Source organism: Eschrichtius robustus, chromosome 8 (assembly GCF_028021215.1).
Source record: "Eschrichtius robustus isolate mEscRob2 chromosome 8, mEscRob2.pri, whole genome shotgun sequence".
NCBI classification, from domain to species: domain Eukaryota; kingdom Metazoa; phylum Chordata; class Mammalia; order Artiodactyla; family Eschrichtiidae; genus Eschrichtius; species Eschrichtius robustus.
The window spans coordinates 54,005,453-54,023,787 of NC_090831.1; the positions used below are offsets into that span (position 1 = coordinate 54,005,453).

An 18,335-nucleotide genomic window follows, 5' to 3' on the forward strand; every position below is an offset into this window, starting at 1 on the left:
AGGCCCTTTCTCTCTTGTCCCGCCCCCAATGCGAAGAGAGGCGTGGATTTTACCCAATAGGATTTGAGAAGAGTGGGACCGCCCCCCACGCACTGAGCGTGGGCTGGGAAGGCAGGATGATTGAAAGGTTATGTGAAGAAAGGTGCTGAAGACCGTGGTGTAGGGTCTCGTTCATCAGGGGAGGCTTGAGGTCCAAAATGAGAGGAAAGAAGGTTCGTCAGGCAAACCCATAACTTCAGCAAGGCCCTGAGAGGAGGATTAAATGTGGTTTGAGAGACCGAGTCGTATTTTTCATTTGTAACTGCTGAGAAAGTAAAAATCTGCCCAGCCATTCATCAGGATGGGTAACAGTATAAGATAAAGCCAGTTGTAACGTTTACAGGAAACAGTTTCTTTTAAGGACAAACTGCAACTAAAAAGTATCATAACAACCCGCGTCTTTGGATGAGTACTACATTCTTACACGGAGAAACCTTGTTCTTTAAAGTCCATGTAAACGTTGCTATTTGAAATTTTATCAGTAAGAATGAAACATTCCACTCTTGCCTGGAGGATCTAAGACACTTTGACACAGAGAAGCAGCTTCTATTTCTAATCAGGTGCAGAGCTGCGGACAAGGGGTTCCTGAAAAGAACATTACTTATTCTCTTAACTTTGTGGTTTCCAAGGGAACATGACCCTACACCCACTTCTCACTCCAGATGTGATGTTGATGCCTCTTTACACCGCTCTGCTTTGCTTTGAGACTATCAAAACTGTTTCATTTAGATTTTACCTGAACTACACCTTTCCCACAAATCCTACATCTACCTTTTCCATTGTGTGGTGAGACACCCTACACTTCCTCTAGTGTGCAGTCTCCTTGGTTGCAGTGCGTCAATAAATCTGACTTTGCTGGATTACAGGTTCGTCCCCGGTGGTTTAAGATGACTAGCCATTGTTCTGGCTCATATACTTTGTTTGGATTTTGATGACAGCAGAATCTACAGGAGCACTGGGAATAACTGGTGCAACCTAGTTTTTTAAATCAGTTTAATTCATTTATTTTGAAAAAAATTTATGGAGGAGTTACATGTATATATAGTACAAAGATCTTTTTCCTGAACCATTTGAGACTATATTGCAGACCTCATGCCCCAATACCCAATTATTTATTGTATTTCCTACAGACAAGGACACTCTACTTAACCACAATATAATCACCAAAATCAGGACATTAATATTGCTGCATACTACTATGTAATCCTTAGATTCTATTCATATTTTGCCTAATGTCCCAGTAATGTCCTTTAAAGGACAAGGATGCAGTTCGGAATCATTGTTGCCTTACTCATGTTTCTTCAGGCTTCATTCTGGAACATTTTCTCAGTCTCTCCTTGACTTTCATGACCTTGACACAAACATTACAGCTAGTTATTTTGTAGAATTTCCTTAATGCAGACTTATCTGTTTTCTAGTAATTAGATTTAGATTATGCATCTTTGGCATCCATGGCCTTCACAATGTACCTGTCAAGTTGTGCACAATTTCTGTTTGTCACATTGTCACGTTCACTTTGATCACTTCAGGTGTTGTCTGGCAAGCTGCTCCACTGTAAAATTACTCTTTTCCTCTTTGTTAGTAATAAGGATTTTGTAGGGAGAGACTTTGAAAGTATATAAAAACCTCATTCCTCAGCAAACTTTTAGTTCACTCATTTATTTATCCCTATCAGTATGACTTACGGTTTCCAATTTTATTCATTGGGTTATAATTTGTTACTATCATTTGTTGTGATGCTCAAATCATTTCCAGTTGACACATCCCATGATTCTTTGAGCACTTCACTTCCTGGCCTAAAAGATGCTCCAGGGTCATCTGACAGTTTCCCTGCTTCAGTCCTGGAATCAGCCTGTTCTCCAAGGAGCCCTGGGTCTTTTTTGGTGGCACTTAGAAGCCAAGATCTGAGCTCTAAATTTGCTCATTGCTATTGTGGTATCTTTGTTCCCAAATCCTTTCATGGGCATTGCTAGAGAATACATACTATACACAGACACATTTACATTAATACATATTCCTATAGCTATATGTATATTAAAAACTATGACTTCACACTGATAACCTCCAATTTCAACCCAAGATCACAGAATTCATTTTATTTCCCCTCTGTATTTTTTTCTTTCATAGTGAGAAACTTGGCTCCCATTATTCTTAACATATCTATTTTGAGCAGTCCCTTTGTAGTAATGAATCTCTGTGTTCACTGACTTTTCACCCATGCAAACGCCAGCATGTGTAAGGACTTTGCTGGCATCAAAGACCTAAAATAATACCAGTTAGGCTGAAGCTTAAACGAGGGTGTGTATGGTGCTCCGTGAAGGTGGAGAGGTGGGCAAGGGCAGAATTCTGACTGAAATCATCTGGATAAAGTGCTGCGTGAGATGATGACAGCCTAGGGCTGAGGCATGTAGAACTCAGTAGTGATAGGGGAGGGGTAGGTGGAAATCAGGAGAGTGAGGTCACGGGAAGGAAATGTCTGGTTTCAAGGTGGCAGAGTAAAAACGCCTCTGCCACCCTTTCCTCTTGAAAATATCTCAAAATGAGAGGGAAGACAAACAAAAACATCGTCTTTGATTATACTAGGAGATAACCGTGATTTCAAACCACAATTTATGAAGACTGAATGCACATAGAAGAGTACATAGTAAATTACTTACAGGAAGAATCATATTCCTGTAAGATGGACGACTGATGTCCCCAGAGAAGGCTGAAAAGCCACAAGAATTAAGAACCACCAGGTATCACAGAACGGTGGACTGTTTGAAAATCTGTATGAGGTTCAGTTAGAAATCCATTAGGTGACTATCCTTACCTGTTGGGAGACAGGTTCTTTTCTTGAAAAAAGGGAACAAGAGAGGCTTTAGAGTTCAGGATGTAAATATAGAGGGTCAAGTTATGGTACTGACAAAAGAGGAACCGAACTCTGCCTGTTGAATGGCGCTTTGCCTGAGCTCCAGAAATCCTGCAGCCAGGCTTATAGTCAGTCTCTTCCCAGCTTGCCCTCCCCCACCCAAGGGGCAGGAGTTTGTAAGTTTATATTCTGGAGAATCAAACATCCCAGAAAAAGATCTGTGGATCTCTTATGGATCTCCAACAAAAACAGGCAGACAGGGGCTTCCCTGGTGGCACAGTGGTTAAGAATTTGTCTGCCAGTGCAAGGGACACGGGTTTGAGCCCTGGCCCGGGAAGATCCCACATGCCGCGGAGCAACTAAGCCCGTGCGCCACAACTACTGAGCCTGAGCTCTAGAGCCCGCGAGCCACAACTACTGAGCCCATGTGCCACAACTACTGAAGGCTGCGCGCCTAGAGCCCATGCTCTGCAACGAGAAGCCACGACAATGAGAAGCCTGTGCACCGCAACGAAGAGTAGTCCCCGCTCACCACAACTAGAGAAAGCCCGCGTGCAGCAACGAAGACCCAACACAGCCATAAATAAATAAATAAATAAATAAATAAATAAATAAGTAAATAAATAAATAAATAAATTTATTAAAAAACAGGCAGCCATTTCCTTAACATATGATGAGATTCACTGACAATTCAGCTCACGTTTGTAAACAAAAGTTCGCAACTTCTTAATGTCTAATTTTAAATATAAAATGCACAGCCAGGCACCAGATATTTGAGGAAAGACTCCAATAGGAAAGAGCAAAGCAATCGAAAAAGAAGTCAGAGGAAAGAGAAACACACCAAAAATATAAGTAATGTTAAGGAAACTAAAATATCCTCAGACAGGGCAACATGAAACAAGACCAACATGCTATATAAAAGGACAATCCTAAAAAGAAAATGCTCTTGGAAATTAAACATGGATAGTGGAAACAAATTCAATGGATGGCTGGAAGATAGTCAGGGAGATCCCCTACAAGAACTGAATAAATTGTACTCCAATGAAGATGTTAAAAAAAAAAAAAAAAGAACTGAATAAACCAGACCTTGAACCCCATTTTACAGCTTTGTTATCAGAAGAGGTTTAAAGCTCTGGAAAGTAAAAAAGCTTTCTACTTAGTAAGGATGACATTTCAGACAATTTCCCAGTACAGATTTTCTCCTAAAGTAGTTTGGATCACCTTGGGAAGGAGGAAAGTTAGGAAGATGAAAGTAGATTCAAGCTTTTAAAAGTCTTTTGAGGCAACTGTAAGGAGAAAGGGGGTTATTTAAAGGAATGATTTATCAAGTGCTGAATGATATAACCTGTAAAATATACTTTCATATTAACAAATTACGGGGACTTAGTGAGAGCTGTTTTGGTGCCATGTTTGTGTGGATTGAATTTTTGAAGTTGTTGATGTGTGTTAACACTACCACCCTTAAAAAGCAAAATTTCCTTCAAATATCTCCTTTACCCTGGCCTCTGCAGCAAATCCAAAATATTTGCCGTTAACAGTATATGAGGCAAAAGGAAAATAGACTGCTGGTTTTAAAAAATGTCTCCTTTTCATGACTCTAAATTTTCCATGACACTGTATGTCACATTTTTGAAAGCTAGGTCACAATTGTAATTAATGACTGTTTTTGACAGCAGCAATTTTTTTCAAGACATTAAAATTTCATGTTCACACTGTGATTTTCAAAAGTAAAAGCTAAACTGCTATGTCATCAAAGTCGTGTCACTGCAAAAAATATAACATTAACAATCACTTATCTACTAAAAAGAAAGTAGAGCACTATACAGGATAGGAATTTTGGGTGGGGGAGTAATAGAAAATATACTCGCCAACATATTGTACTTTTACTCATTATCATGATATTGACAATATCATAGACTATTTCCAGGACAGAAAACAGACACTAATTGGAATTACTAAGATTACTAAGGAAAAAAACCAAACACACTTCATTATAACCTACATCAAAGCTGTCTACATACTTATCGTAGTGTGCTCTAGTCAGCAGATACAGCCTAAAGAAAAGGGTAGTTATTTAAAATACCTTAAACAGCTGCATATTCCCATATGGGAAATTATTGTATCAAATTAAGTAATATAACCATTGTAATATGATAAATGGATATTCTACCCTCAAAAAAAATTGACACATTTTTTTCCAACGGAGAGAAAAATTCAAAATCCAACATAAAAATGTTCAGAATGGGCAAATCTAGAGACAGAAAGATTAATGGTTTCCTAGGGATGGGGTGTTTGGGAGATGCAACTGGGTTGAATAATGTCTCCCCAAAACTCCAAAATGGGACCTTATTTGGAGACAGGGTCTTTGCAGATGTCATTGGTTAAGATATGGTCACAATGGATTAAGAGGAGGGTGAGCTAAATCCAATGACTGTTGTCCTTATAACACCACATGAAGATGCAGAGAGACGAGACACACAGGGAAGAAGGCCATGTGAAGACTGGGGCAGTGACTGAAGTGATGTAGTTATAAGCCAAGAAACACCGACATTTGCCGGCAGCCATCAGAAGCTACAGGAGAGGCGTGGGAAGTTTTCCCCTCAGAGCCTGCAGAAGGACTCAACTCTAACAGCACCTTGATTTAGGATTTCTGGTCTCCCAAATTGTGAAAGAATAAATTTCTGTTGTTTTAAGCAACAAAGTTTATGGTAATTTGTTCCAGGAGCCATAAGAAAGTAATACAGGGAAAATGGGGAGTGACTGCTAATGAGGATGGGGTTTCTTTTTGTGGTGAAGAAAGTGTTCCAAAATTATGGTGATGGTTGCACAACTCTGTGAATATATTAAAGACCATTGAATAGTACACTTTAAATCAGTGAACTGTATGACATGTAAATTATATCTTAATAAAGCTGTTATGTACATAAAACCTTACATAAATAGAAATATATCTACCATAATCTTTTTATAATTCCTTTTTCATTTAAACATTTTTAGGTTCTAAGCTTATAACCCCCATTATAAAGAAAACAATAAAAATTTAAAAAGAAACATTGTTTCACAAGTTCAAAAAACAACCATTACCTAACACATTTAAAATGAAGAATGAACTTAGCGGTCTACTTGAAGTTTAAAAATATTTAATATTACCAGGTAAAAACATGGATGGTGACAGCTTTACATGGCTCACTCCATACATTTCATAATGTGAAAGGGCAAAACATTACTAGGAAAGAAATGAATAGGTGGGTTTGTAAAAGATTTACTGACCACATATAAGCAATTAATACAAGATGACAAATATTTAACTCAACTAAAAAACTTTTAGAGACAACTGAGTCAAATATCAATGATGTGCTCTGCTAAGGAAGAGAAGTCATGTACCTTTCTAATCTGTAAGAAGTTCAAAATGTATAACTATCAGTGCTGTTCTAGTGACCTAGAAATTTGCTCTAAGTAGCTTTCTTTTGCTAGGTAATAATTCTTATAATGATTGGATTTTATTTAACAGAGTGAGCACTGAAGAGGCATAATCCTTTTTTAACCCCTGGGAAAAAAAGTGATATAAATTAGTGATGGGTGCTAGGCTTGACATTTTGTGTTAAAAAGATGGAATGATTTAACTGGATAGAATATATTTCATGAGGAGTTGGGTACATTTTTAACTCTCAAAATGTGTTTATGAAGTTTTGTGAGATATAAGTGTATGCTTTGACTCACTCTGGCTTGTTTTTAAAATGCAATACATTTGGCACTAAATGGAACAAATGAAGACAAGCAAAACTACGTGAGACTAAGCTGCTCCATCAGAACCGCCTATCTTTGACTTACAATCCATACTATTTCTTAGTTCTTGACTGAACAGAAACAAACAGACCTAACTACATAGCACTTCTATGATGTATGAAAATAGAATCTAGAGCTAAGATGAGGTTGCTTCTATGGTGAGTCAGTCCCCCATTCTGCCATAATCATAGTTACAAATGTGAAATTCATTTAAGAATTCATACTTTCACCAAGTGCTTATAACTTTACAAGTTTTCTTGCTAGATACGTTCTTGGTTATGTGGCCAGCTGAAATACGGTCTTTGAATTAAGTAAGAAATCCCATATAAAAGAAAATCTATTTTATAGGAATCTTACTTTACTTGAAACTTCCTTGAAAAAAACAAAACACCAAACTAAAACTTTGCAACCAAACTCTTGGAACAAAGCACTGGTGGCCATAGTTTTGAATCTCCAGTGAGTCTTGAAGTTCACTCATTTTTCATGTTTCAAGGGTTTCTTCATTTGCTCCACAAGTATCAACAACACAAATTAAACAACTTGTTACTGGAAAAGCTCGGACTTTGGAGTTGGCGATCCATTTGTCTGTTTCAGTGTTATATTCAAGGATGTGTCCTAATCGACCCACACCTTGAAAACCAGCCAAGACATAAACTACAGAGCCGACTGCTGCACACTTCACAGTTACACCCTTCCATGGCATTGGTGAGACCATCTTCCATTCGTTTAATTTAATATCGTAATATTCCACATTGTCCAGACCACCTTCAAAAGAATAAAACGTGAACAACTACATGAACAAGTCTAAGATCTCTTAAAGTAATAATTCTTTGTATTTTTTCCAAACCTTTTATTATGAAAAACTTCAAACATGTAGAAGAGTTGTCAGAATTTTACAATGAATCCTCACATATCTACCATTTAAATTCCTATTCTTACTTGAACACAACAGAAATTTAACTTAATTTTTATTTGTCATTTTAGAATCATAAATACTTATATTTATTCTATAAAATTAAAGATGTTCTATCTTCTCTGGAAAAATTAAAAAGTAGACCAGTGACGTTTCCTTCTGATTAAGTTTGATTATAATCATTCAAATGTCCTTCTGTTTCCTTCTACCATTTATCTGTCAGCAGCTTATGAAAAACAGCAATGGATAGAGACAGAAGAAGGAAATAAAGTTATTTCTTTGTTATACTTAAGTAATGATTAAAGGTACTGACTAAAATAAGCTTTGTGGAATCTTATCTATAGATTCAGTCCAAATTCTACATTATTAAAAGAAATTATTTAAGATTCTTTAGTACAACATTATTTAAGAAAATAAAAAGATCAAATTTACTCATTTAAAAAAGTAATACTGATATTTTCACGCAACGTTTAAAAATGTTTAGGAAACACTGCCATTCAGAGCCTGGATACAAGTCTTAAAAGTTAAATTAAAAAGTTATATTCAAGTTCAAATGTTTCTGTCACTCAATAGTTTTTTTTTTTAAATATTTATTTATTTGGCTGTGCCAGGTCTTAGTTGTGGCATGTGGGATCTTTAGTTGCGGTACGTGATCTCTTAGTTGCAGCATGTGGGATCTAGTTCCCAGACCAGGAATCGAACCCGGGCCCCCTGCATTGGGAGCATGGAGTCTTAGCCACTGGACCACCAGGGAAGTCCCCACTCAATAGTTCTTAAGCTAATGTGATACCATTCCCCAGAGGGTATTTGGAAATGTGCTAAAGCCACCTGAGACTGTCACAATGACTGGTGGCTATTACCTACATTCGTGGACAGAAATGTTAAATGTATTACAATGTTTCATAAACCATTAGTTACAGAAACTATAAAAAGAAAAGTCTAATGATGCATGTGATTAATGCTTGTATCTAGATCTCAAGAAACATTTTCATAACTTAAGATAAGGAAATATCAGCAAATTCATTGCAAAAGTTGAGAAGTGAACTAACTTCACATACCTAAGCCATTCTGACCACCCACAGCAAATATCTTGTCTTTTACAAATACCAGTCCATGATTCTTCCTGGCTTCAATCATTGGACACAGCTCAGTCCATCTGAAAAAACAAAGGTAAGTTTTCAGTACACATGTTCACAAGAAGGTAAAAGGACTCATACGAATTTATAAGAAAGGTCTGTTATCCCAAGTAAGCGCTCATTTACCACTCACATATGTGTACACATGCACGCACACACACACAAATGTGCACGTGCACGTTTGGAAAGCTAGAAAACAAAAGTTTAACAGTGGTTTTCAGTAATTTATAGGTGGGGTAAATAGGGATTTTATTCCTTTCAACTCCAATAGGATATGGGAAATAGAGGATATCTGGAGACTATTAACATGTCTTTGGAAGACATCCATTTCCTACAGTTCACAATAACTTGTAAAACAGTAACAAACAAAACGGGGAAGATATGTAAGAAAATATAAGGTACTAATATGGTTTTAGTCACACGTGGTTTTAATTAATATTTACATAGGGTAAGTAAAACAAATTTATCATGGGCCTCTAGCAATCAGCAAATTAGCATATCTGTTACTATTCACACACCCATCTTTAAATATACACTTAGAACTTCAGGCAGCTCCTATCATTCTGTCATGTTTAATAACTTATCAGCACGTTGCTGTGTTCACAGGCACTACTATAAAGAAAGAGACGGAGAATATAAATGTGGACACAAGTGTTGAAGGATACTAATTCACAGGTAGCAGCATTAAACACACAGACAATTTTGTTATTGTTTTCTATGAGATTCATCTCTTCTTTTGCACGTACTCCCATACAGATAACTGACATTGGTGACTGTGAAGGTGGTACCAACACACAGCTCTTAACAGCTGATATAAATCGAAAGACTCCAAACAAAAACAAAAAAAGGGCAATGTGGCATAAGTGTAATGCTCTAATATGGTTATTTATAACTCTTCTTTTAAATAATTTAATACATTTAGCTTTTCAAAACATAATTAGAGCATAATGATGAACTCTGAAATATCAACAACTCTTGTTGCCTTATATTTACATACTTTTGGTTTGTTTTAAAAATGGTTTGACAGTCACCACTCTCATTTTCTGAGCATTCAGTTAAAGTAAGTCCTCCTGTTTTTCAGGATGAACACACGTGCTCCTCCAGGTGAAAAGACCAGCATTCAGCTCGGAAGTAGGAGAGGCAGTACTCGACCTCCACAGCCTCTCCACACAGTGAGCTGTCAAAGTGTGTTAAACAGAGTATCTGACTTGGAAAAATTCAATATACATACCCCTTTCTTCTCTAAATATGTCTATGATATAAAATAAGAGAATGTTTTATGTACATCTAAGTCTCCTCAAGGTTTAGAATTAAGGAACTTCGTGAACCACGCTTCCTTCCTCCTATAATTCACATGCAGAGTATGCACTAGGTCTTCGCTCTCTCCAACCTGAGTTTAGTGTTCAATAGCTTTCCTTAAAATTCTAACTGTGGAAACTGTGTTGTGTTGTTTCCATAGGTTTCATTTCTTAGCTTCCAATCGAACATATTCTAGTTAAAAAACACTTTAAAAATTGTCAAAATTGGGAAGAAACAGTTTTACAAAAAATACGTTGGATGGACACAACATATTAGAAAGGAAATCATAGTAGTATATAACATCTTTCACTTTGAGATTTGGATAATTATATTCACACTAGCTTTTTCACTTAGGAAAATTTAGAGAATATAGAGAATTCAAATTTAATACATAAGCTCAGTATATACAAAAGAAATGCTAAGTTGTGTAAGTTTTAAAATATTCCCCAAACTGATTATATTCACCTAGTTTTAAAAAATATTGAAGTTGTAGAATCCCTTTATACTCTTTCTCTGCTACTATAAATAAGAATATATTGATTTCCACCGATACTGCCTGAATAAAGATCTCAGAATTTAGAAGCCTGGAGTTCATATGGTATGGGTTCTACTCTAAGATATTTTTTTAGAAACAATAATTAGGCAGCAGAATGAATGAGATTACAGCTTTCCAACTAGTATGCTGTAATGCTTTTTGAGTATAGGATTTATGGGAGGTTAAGTAGAGATTGATATAGGAGGGAGGACAGTTGTTATATACCCTGCTCCTATGGTTTAGGACAAGAGGGGGTGGATAGATAGCTGGATGGACGGATGATGGGATTAGGATAAGGCGTATCCCTAGCGTGCCCTGGCAAGTACAAAGGTACAGTTTAAAAAAAACATTGGGAAGTATTAAGTTTGATGATCTCAAGAGATTTCCTAGTCTAGACACTTAGCAAAAGATAAGTTTCAAGATAAGCTTCTTTCAATTCTATCCCTAACATGGGTGACTAGTTGAGCAAAAAATGAGAAAAGAACAATTGTAATTGCACTTTTCTTTGGGAAAGGAGTTACTGATTTTGCTTCCTTAAATCCTTCAAAAATAGGTGGGAAGCATAAATAACTGCAAATGACAATCATATTTTATAATTAAATCTTTACTCTTAATTTAATAAAAGCAATAGCTGGAGTAGAAGACTTCTATGTTTCGTAGCCTGGAAATATTTCCTAAATACAAAAATTGAGCACAAGAGTTTTGGTGCAGCTCTTTGGCATAACATTTAAGTTGAACATATTTGCCCAATAACTTGTTCTGGTAAAGGAAGAACAATCCTTTCAAACGAGCAAGTTAATTTTCTTATTGAAGGTCTTTGGATGTTTCTGATTATCAACAAAAGGTCTGACTGGAAGATCATCTGGGTTCATTTTCTTGTTAGTTAATTACACTATACTTACCACCCCCCACTATCAATAACTAGCTCATATCCTTTGGCTGTATTGAATGGGTTCCATCATTAATTACGAGATCAGAAAAGTGGGCTAACCATTTATTTCTTTGTATTTTGCCTTTTTTTTTTTTTAATGTCTGAAACATTTATATGAACATATTTCCATACATATTTCCATACACATACAAATATAAGATTTTTAGAAATTTCATGTAATGTCTGAAACATTTATATTAACATATTTCCATACAAATAACCCAATGAAAGTTTAGTATTAGTTGTTTTGTTTGTTTTTTTATACTGCAGGTTATTAGGCATCAATTTTATAAACATCAGTGTATACATGTCAATCCCAATCGCCCAATTCAGCACACCACCATCCCCACCCCACCGCAGTTTTCCCCCCTTGGTGTCCATATGTCCATTCTCTACATCTGTGTCTCAACTTCTGCCCTGCAAACTGGCTCATCTGTACCATTTTTCTAGGTTCCACATACATGCATTAATATACGATATTTGTTTTTCTCTTTCTGACTTACTTCACTCTGTATGACAGTCTCTAGATCCATCCACGTCTCAACAAATGACTCAATTTCGTTCCTTTTTATGGCTGAGTAATATTCCATTGTATATATGTACCACAACTTCTTTATCCATTCGTCTGTCGATGGGCATTTAGGTTGCTTCCATGACCTGGCTATTGTAAATAGTGCTGCAATGAACATTCGGGTGCATGTGTCTTTTTGAATTACGGTTTTCTCTGGGTATATGCCCAGTAGTGGGATTGCTGGGTCATATGGTAATTCTATTTTTAGTTTTTTAAGGAACCTCCATATTGTTCTCCATAGTGGCTGTATCAATTTACATTCCCACCAACAGTGCAAGAGGGTTCCCTTTTCTCCACACCCTCTCCAGCATTTGTTGTTTGTAGATTTTCTGATGATGCCCATTCTAACAGGAGTGAGGTGATACCTCATTGTAGTTTTGATTTGCATTTCTCTAATAATTAGTGATGTTGAGCAGCTTTTCATGTGCTTCTTGGCCGTCTGTATGTCTTCTTTGGAGAAATGTCTATTTAGGTCTTCTGCCCATTTTTGGATTGGGGTGTTTGTTTCTTTAATATTGAGCTGAATGAGATGTTTATATATTTTGGAGATTAATCCTTTGTCCATTGATTCATTTGCAAATATTTTCTCCCATTCTGAGGGTTGTCTTTTTGTCTTGTTTATGGTTTCCTTTGCTGTGCAAAAGCTTTGAAGTTTCATTAGGTCCCACTTGTTTATTTTTGTTTTTATTTCCATTACTTTAGGAGGTGGATCAAAAAAGATCTTGCTGTGATTTATGTCAAAGAGTGTTCTTCCTATGTTTTCCTCTAAGAGTTTTATAGTGTCCAGTCTTATATTTAGGTCTCTAATCCATTTTGAGTTTATTTTTGTGTATGGTGTTAGGGAGTATTCTAATTTCATTCTTTTACATGTAGCTGTCCAGTTTTCCCAGCACCACTTATTGAAGAGACTGTCTTTTCTCCATTGTATATCTTTGCCTCCTTTGTCATAGATTAGTTGACCATAGGTGCGTGGGTTTATCTCTGGGCTTTCTATCTTGTTCCATTGATCTATGTTTCTGTTTTTGTGCCAGTACCATATTGTCTTGATTACTGTAGCTTTGTAGTATAGTCTGAAGTCAGGGAGTCTGATTCCTCCAGCTCCATTTTTTTGCCTCAAGACTGCTTTGGCTATTCGGGGTCTTTTGTGTCTCCATACAAATTTTAAGATGATTTGTTCTAGCTCCGTAAAAAATGCCATTGGTAATTTGATAGGGATTGCATTGAATCTGTAGATTGCTTTGGGTAGTATACTCATTTTCACAATGTTGATTCTTCCAATCCAAGAACATGGTATATCTCTCCATCTGTTGGTATCATCTTTAATTTCTTTCATCAGTGTCTTATAGTTTTCTGCATACAGGTCTTTTGTCTCCCTAGGTAGGTTTATTCCTAGGTATTTTATTCTTTTTGTTGCAATGGTAAATGGGAGTGTTTCCTTAACTTCTCTTTCAGACTTTTCATCATTAGTGTATAGGAATGCAAGAGATTTCTGTGCATTAATTTTGTATCCTGCAACTTTACCATATTCATTAATTAGCTCTAGCAGTTTTCTGGTGGCAGTTTTAGGATTCTCTATGTATAGTATCATGTCATCCGCAAACAGTGACAGTTTTACTTCTTCTTTTCCAATTTGTATTCCTTTTATTTCTTTTTCTTCTCTGATTGCCGTGGCTAGGACTTCCAGAACTATGTTGAATAATAGTGGTGAGAGTGGACATCCTTGTCTCATTCCTGATCTTAGAGGAAATGCTTTCAATTTTTCACCATTGAGAATGATGTTTGCTGTGGGTTTGTCATATATGGCCTTTATTATGTTGAGGTAGGTTCCCTCTATGCCCACTTTCTGGAGAGTTTTTATCAGAAATGGGTGTTGAATTTTGTCAAAAGCTTTTTCTGCATCTATTGAGATGATCATATGGTTTTTATTCTTCAATTTGTTAATATGGTGTATCACATTGATTGATTTGCGTGTATTGAAGAATCCTTGCATCCCTGGGATAAATCCCACTTGATCGTGGTGTATGATCCTTTTAATGTGTTGTTGGATTCTGTTTGCTAGTATTTTGTTGAGGATTTTTGCATCTATATTCATCAGTGATATCGGTCTGTAATTTTCTTTTTTTGTAGTGTCTTTGTCTGGTTTTGGTATCAGGGTGATGGTGGCCTCATAGAATGAGTCTGGGAGTGTTCCTTCCTCTGCAATTTCTTGGAAGAGTTTGAGAAGGATGGGTGTTAGCTCTTCTCTAAATGTTTGATAGAATTCACCTGTGAAGCCATCTGGTCCTGGACTTTTGTTTGTTGGAAGATTTGTAATCACAGTTTCAATTTCATTACTTGTGATTGGTCTGTTCATATTTTCTGTTTCTTCCTGGTTCAGTCTTGGAAGGCTATACCCTTCTAAGAATTTGTCCATTTCTTCCAGGTTGTCCATTTTATTGGCATAAAGTTGCTTGTAGTAGTCTCTTAGGATGCTTTGTATTTCTGCGGTGTCTGTTGTAACTTCTCCTTTTTCATTTCTGATTTTATTGATTTGAGTCCTCTCCCTCTTTTTCTTGATGAGTCTGGCTAATGGCTTATCAATTTTGTTTATCTTCTCAAAGAACCAACTTTTAGTTTTATTAATCTTTGCTATTGTTTTCTTTGTTTCTATTTCATTTATTTCTGCTCTGATTTTTATGATTTCTTTCCTTCTGCTAACTTTGGGTTTTGTTTGTTCTTCTTTCTCTAGTTTCTTTAGGTGTAAGGTTAGATTGTTTACTTGAGATTTTTCTTGTTTCTTTAGGTAGGCTTGTATAGCTATAAACTTCCCTCTTAGAACTGCTTTTGCTGCATCCCATAGGTTTTGGGTCGTCGTGTTTTCATTGTCATTTGTCTCTAGGTATTTTTTTATTTCCTCTTTGATTCCTTCAGTGATCTCTTGGTTATTTAGTAACGTATTGTTTAGCCTCCATGTGTTTGTCTTTTTTACGTTTTTTTCCCTGTAATTCATTTCTAATCTCATAGCGTTGTGGTCAGAAAAGATGCTTGATATGATTTCAATTTTCTTAAATTTACTGAGGCTTGATTTGTGACCCAAGATGTGATCTATCCTGGAGAATGTTCCGTGTGCACTTGAGAAGAACGTGTAATCTGCTGTTTTTGGATGGAATGTCCTATATATATCAATTAAATCTATCTGGTCTATTGTGTCATTTAAAGCTTCTGTTTCCTTATTTATTTTCATTTTGGATGATCTGTCCATTGGTGTAAGTGAGGTGTTAAAGTCCCCCACTATTACTGTGTTACTGTCGATTTCCTCTTTTATAGCTGTTAGCAGTTGCCTTATGTATTGAGGTGCTCCTGTGTTGGGTGCATATATATTTATAACTGTTATATCTTCTTCTTGGATTGATCCCTGGATCATTATGTAGTGTCCTTCCTTGTCTCTTGTAACATTCTTTATTTTAAAGTCTATTTTATCTGATATGAGTATAGCTACTCCAGCTTTCTTTTGATTTCCATTTGCATGGAATATCTTTTTCCATCCCCTCACTTCCAGTCTGTATGTGTCCCTAGGTCTAAAGTGGGTCTCTTGTAGACAGCATATATATGGGTCTTGTTTTTGTATCCATTCAGCCAGTCTATGTCTTTTGGTTGGGGCATTTAATCCATTCACGTTTAAGGTAATTATCGATATGTATGTTCCTATGACCATTTTCTTAATTGTTTTGGGTTTGTTTTTGTAGGTCCTTTTCTTCTCTTGTGTTTCCCACTTAGAGAAGTTCCTTTAGCATTTGTTGTAGAGCTGGTTTGGTGGTGCTGAATTCTCTTAGCTTTTGCTTGTCTGTAAAGCTTTTGATTTCTCCATCAAATCTAAATGAGATCCTTGCCGGGTAGAGTAATCTTGGTTGTAGGTTCTTCCCTTTCATCACTTTAAGTATATCATGCCACTCCCTTCTGGCTTGCAGAGTTTCTGCTGAGAAATCAGCTGTTAACCTTATGGGAGTTCCCTTGTATGTTATTTGTCGTTTTTCCCTTGCTGCTTTCAATAATTTTTCTTTGTCTTTAATTTTTGCCACTTTGATTACTATGTGTCTCGGCGTGTTTCTCCTTGGGTTTATTCTGTATGGGACTCTCTGCGCTTCCTGGACTTGGGTGGCTATTTCCTTTCCCATGTTAGGGAAGTTTTCGACTATAATCTCTTCAAATATTTTCTCTGGTCCTTTCTCTCTCTCTTCTCCTTCTGGGACCCCTATAATGCGAATGTTGTTGCGTTTAATGTTGTCCCAGAGGTCTCTTAGGCTGTCTTCATTTCTTTTCATTCTTTTTTCTTTAGTCTGTTCTGCAGCAGTGAATTCCACCATTCTGTCTTCCAGGTCACTTATCCGTTCTTCTGCCTCAGTTATTCTGCTATTGATTCCTTCTAGTGTAGTTTTCATTTCAGTTATTGTATTGGTCATCTCTGTTTGTTTGTTCTTTAATTCTTCTAGGTCTTTGTTAATCATTTCTTGCATCTTCTCAATCTTTGCCTCCATTCTTATTCCGAGGTCCTGGATCATCTTCACTATCATTATTCTGAATTCTTTTTCTGGAAGGTTGCCTATCTCCACTTCATTTAGTTGTTTTTCTGGGGTTTTTTCTTGTTCCTTCATCTGGTACATAGCCCTCTGCCTTTTCATCTTCTCTACCTTTCTGTAACTGTGGTTTTTGATCCACAGGCTGCAGGATTGTAGTTTTTCTTGCTTCTGCTGTCTGCCCTCTGGTGGTTGAGGCTATCTAAGAGGCTTGATGGGAGGCTCTGGTGGTGGGTAGAGCTGACTGTTGCTGTGATGGTCAGAGCCCAGTAAAACCTTAATCCACTTGACTGTTGATGGGTGGGGCTGGGTTCCCTCCCTGTTGGTTGTTTTGCCTGAGGCAACCCAACACTGGAGCCTACCCGTGCTCTTTGGTGGGGTTAATGGCAGACTCTGGGAGGGCTCACGCCAAGGAGAACTTCCCAGAACCTCTGCTGCCAGTGCCCTTATCCCCACGGTGAAACAGAGCCACCACCCGCCTCTGCAGGAGACCCCCCAACACCAGCAGGTAGGTCTGGTTCAGTCTCCCCCAGGGTCACTGCTCCTTCCCCTGGGTCCCGATGCACACATTACTTTGTGTGTGCCCTCCAAGAGTGGGGTCTCTGTTTCCCCCAGTCCTGTCAAAGTCCTGCAATCAATTCCCACTAGGCTTCAAAGTCTGATTCTCTAGGAATTCCTCCTCCCGTAGCCGGACCCCCAGGTTGGGAAGCCTGACGTGGGGCTCAGAACCTTCACTCCAGTGGGTGGACTTCTGTGGTATAAGTGTTCGCCAGTCTGTGAGTCACCCACCCAGCAGTTATGGGATTTGATTTTACTCTGATTGCGCCCCTCCTACCGTCTCACTGTGGCTTCTCCTCTGTCCTTGGACGTGGGGTATCCTCCTGGGTGAAGTCCAGGGTCTTCCTGTCAATGATTGTCCAGCAGCCAGCTGTGATTCTGGTGCTCTCGCAAGAGGGAGTGAGAGCACGTCCTTCTACTCCGCCATCTTGGTTAATCCCCTTAATTCTTTTTTTATCCAGAGGTTTTTATAACAATTTTATAGCTGTCTTCCTCCATGAAGCATGATACATTTTGTTGTTGAATTCTAACTCTTTTGTTTGGAATATCAATTCTGTTCTTTGATTTTGTTCCTCAAGTCATGCTGGTGATGCTGGTCCAAAGTCGTTGGTCTAGGAAGCAGCATCACCTGGGAGCTTGTTGGAAACCTGTATTTTGCCTTTTAAAAGCAGTTATTTTACTTCCCAGTTGACTTAAGAATATTTTATTTAGGGACCTCCCTGGTGGTCCAGTGGTTAAGTCTCTGCGCTCTCAATGCAGGGGGCCCGGGTTTGATCCCTGGTCAGGGAACTAGATACCACATGCCTCAACTAAGACATGGCACAGCCCAATAAATAAGTAAATAAATATTAAAAAAAAGAATAGTTTTATTTAATAAATATGAATCCAAACATACTTTAGTAAGCACAAACTCAAAAAAGACATTATACCTAGGGGTATGATTCATTAATGCCACGAACCAATACATAATATTTTTCTAATTAAAGGCAAATTTACTACTGATCATAAATTGTTTCCCCTTCTCTACACTTCCTGATCTCTCAAACAAAAATATTTTGAGTTTGATGAATCGGTCATATTTTCTTATTCTCAGACATTTATTTATTGCACAAGCAGGAATAGAAAGAGAGGGGCTCCCATGGGGTATAAGGTCAAGCCATTTC

General features: G+C 37.3%; 1 protein-coding gene across 2 annotated transcripts in view; it reads right to left on the reverse strand.

Moving 5' to 3' along the window:
• Positions 1 to 5,998: 5,998 nt before the first annotated feature.
• Positions 5,999 to 18,335, reverse strand: part of KLHL7 (kelch like family member 7) — a 63,102-nt gene continuing 50,765 nt past the window's right edge. For both annotated transcript variants that reach the window (XM_068550499.1, XM_068550500.1), the window contains exons 10-11: positions 8,648 to 8,745; positions 5,999 to 7,441 (exon numbers count right to left, since the gene is read on the reverse strand). In XM_068550499.1, the coding sequence (XP_068406600.1) occupies positions 7,158 to 7,441; positions 8,648 to 8,745 (382 nt within the window). In that variant the 3' untranslated portion in view covers positions 5,999 to 7,157. The remainder of the gene's footprint in view (positions 7,442 to 8,647; positions 8,746 to 18,335) is intronic.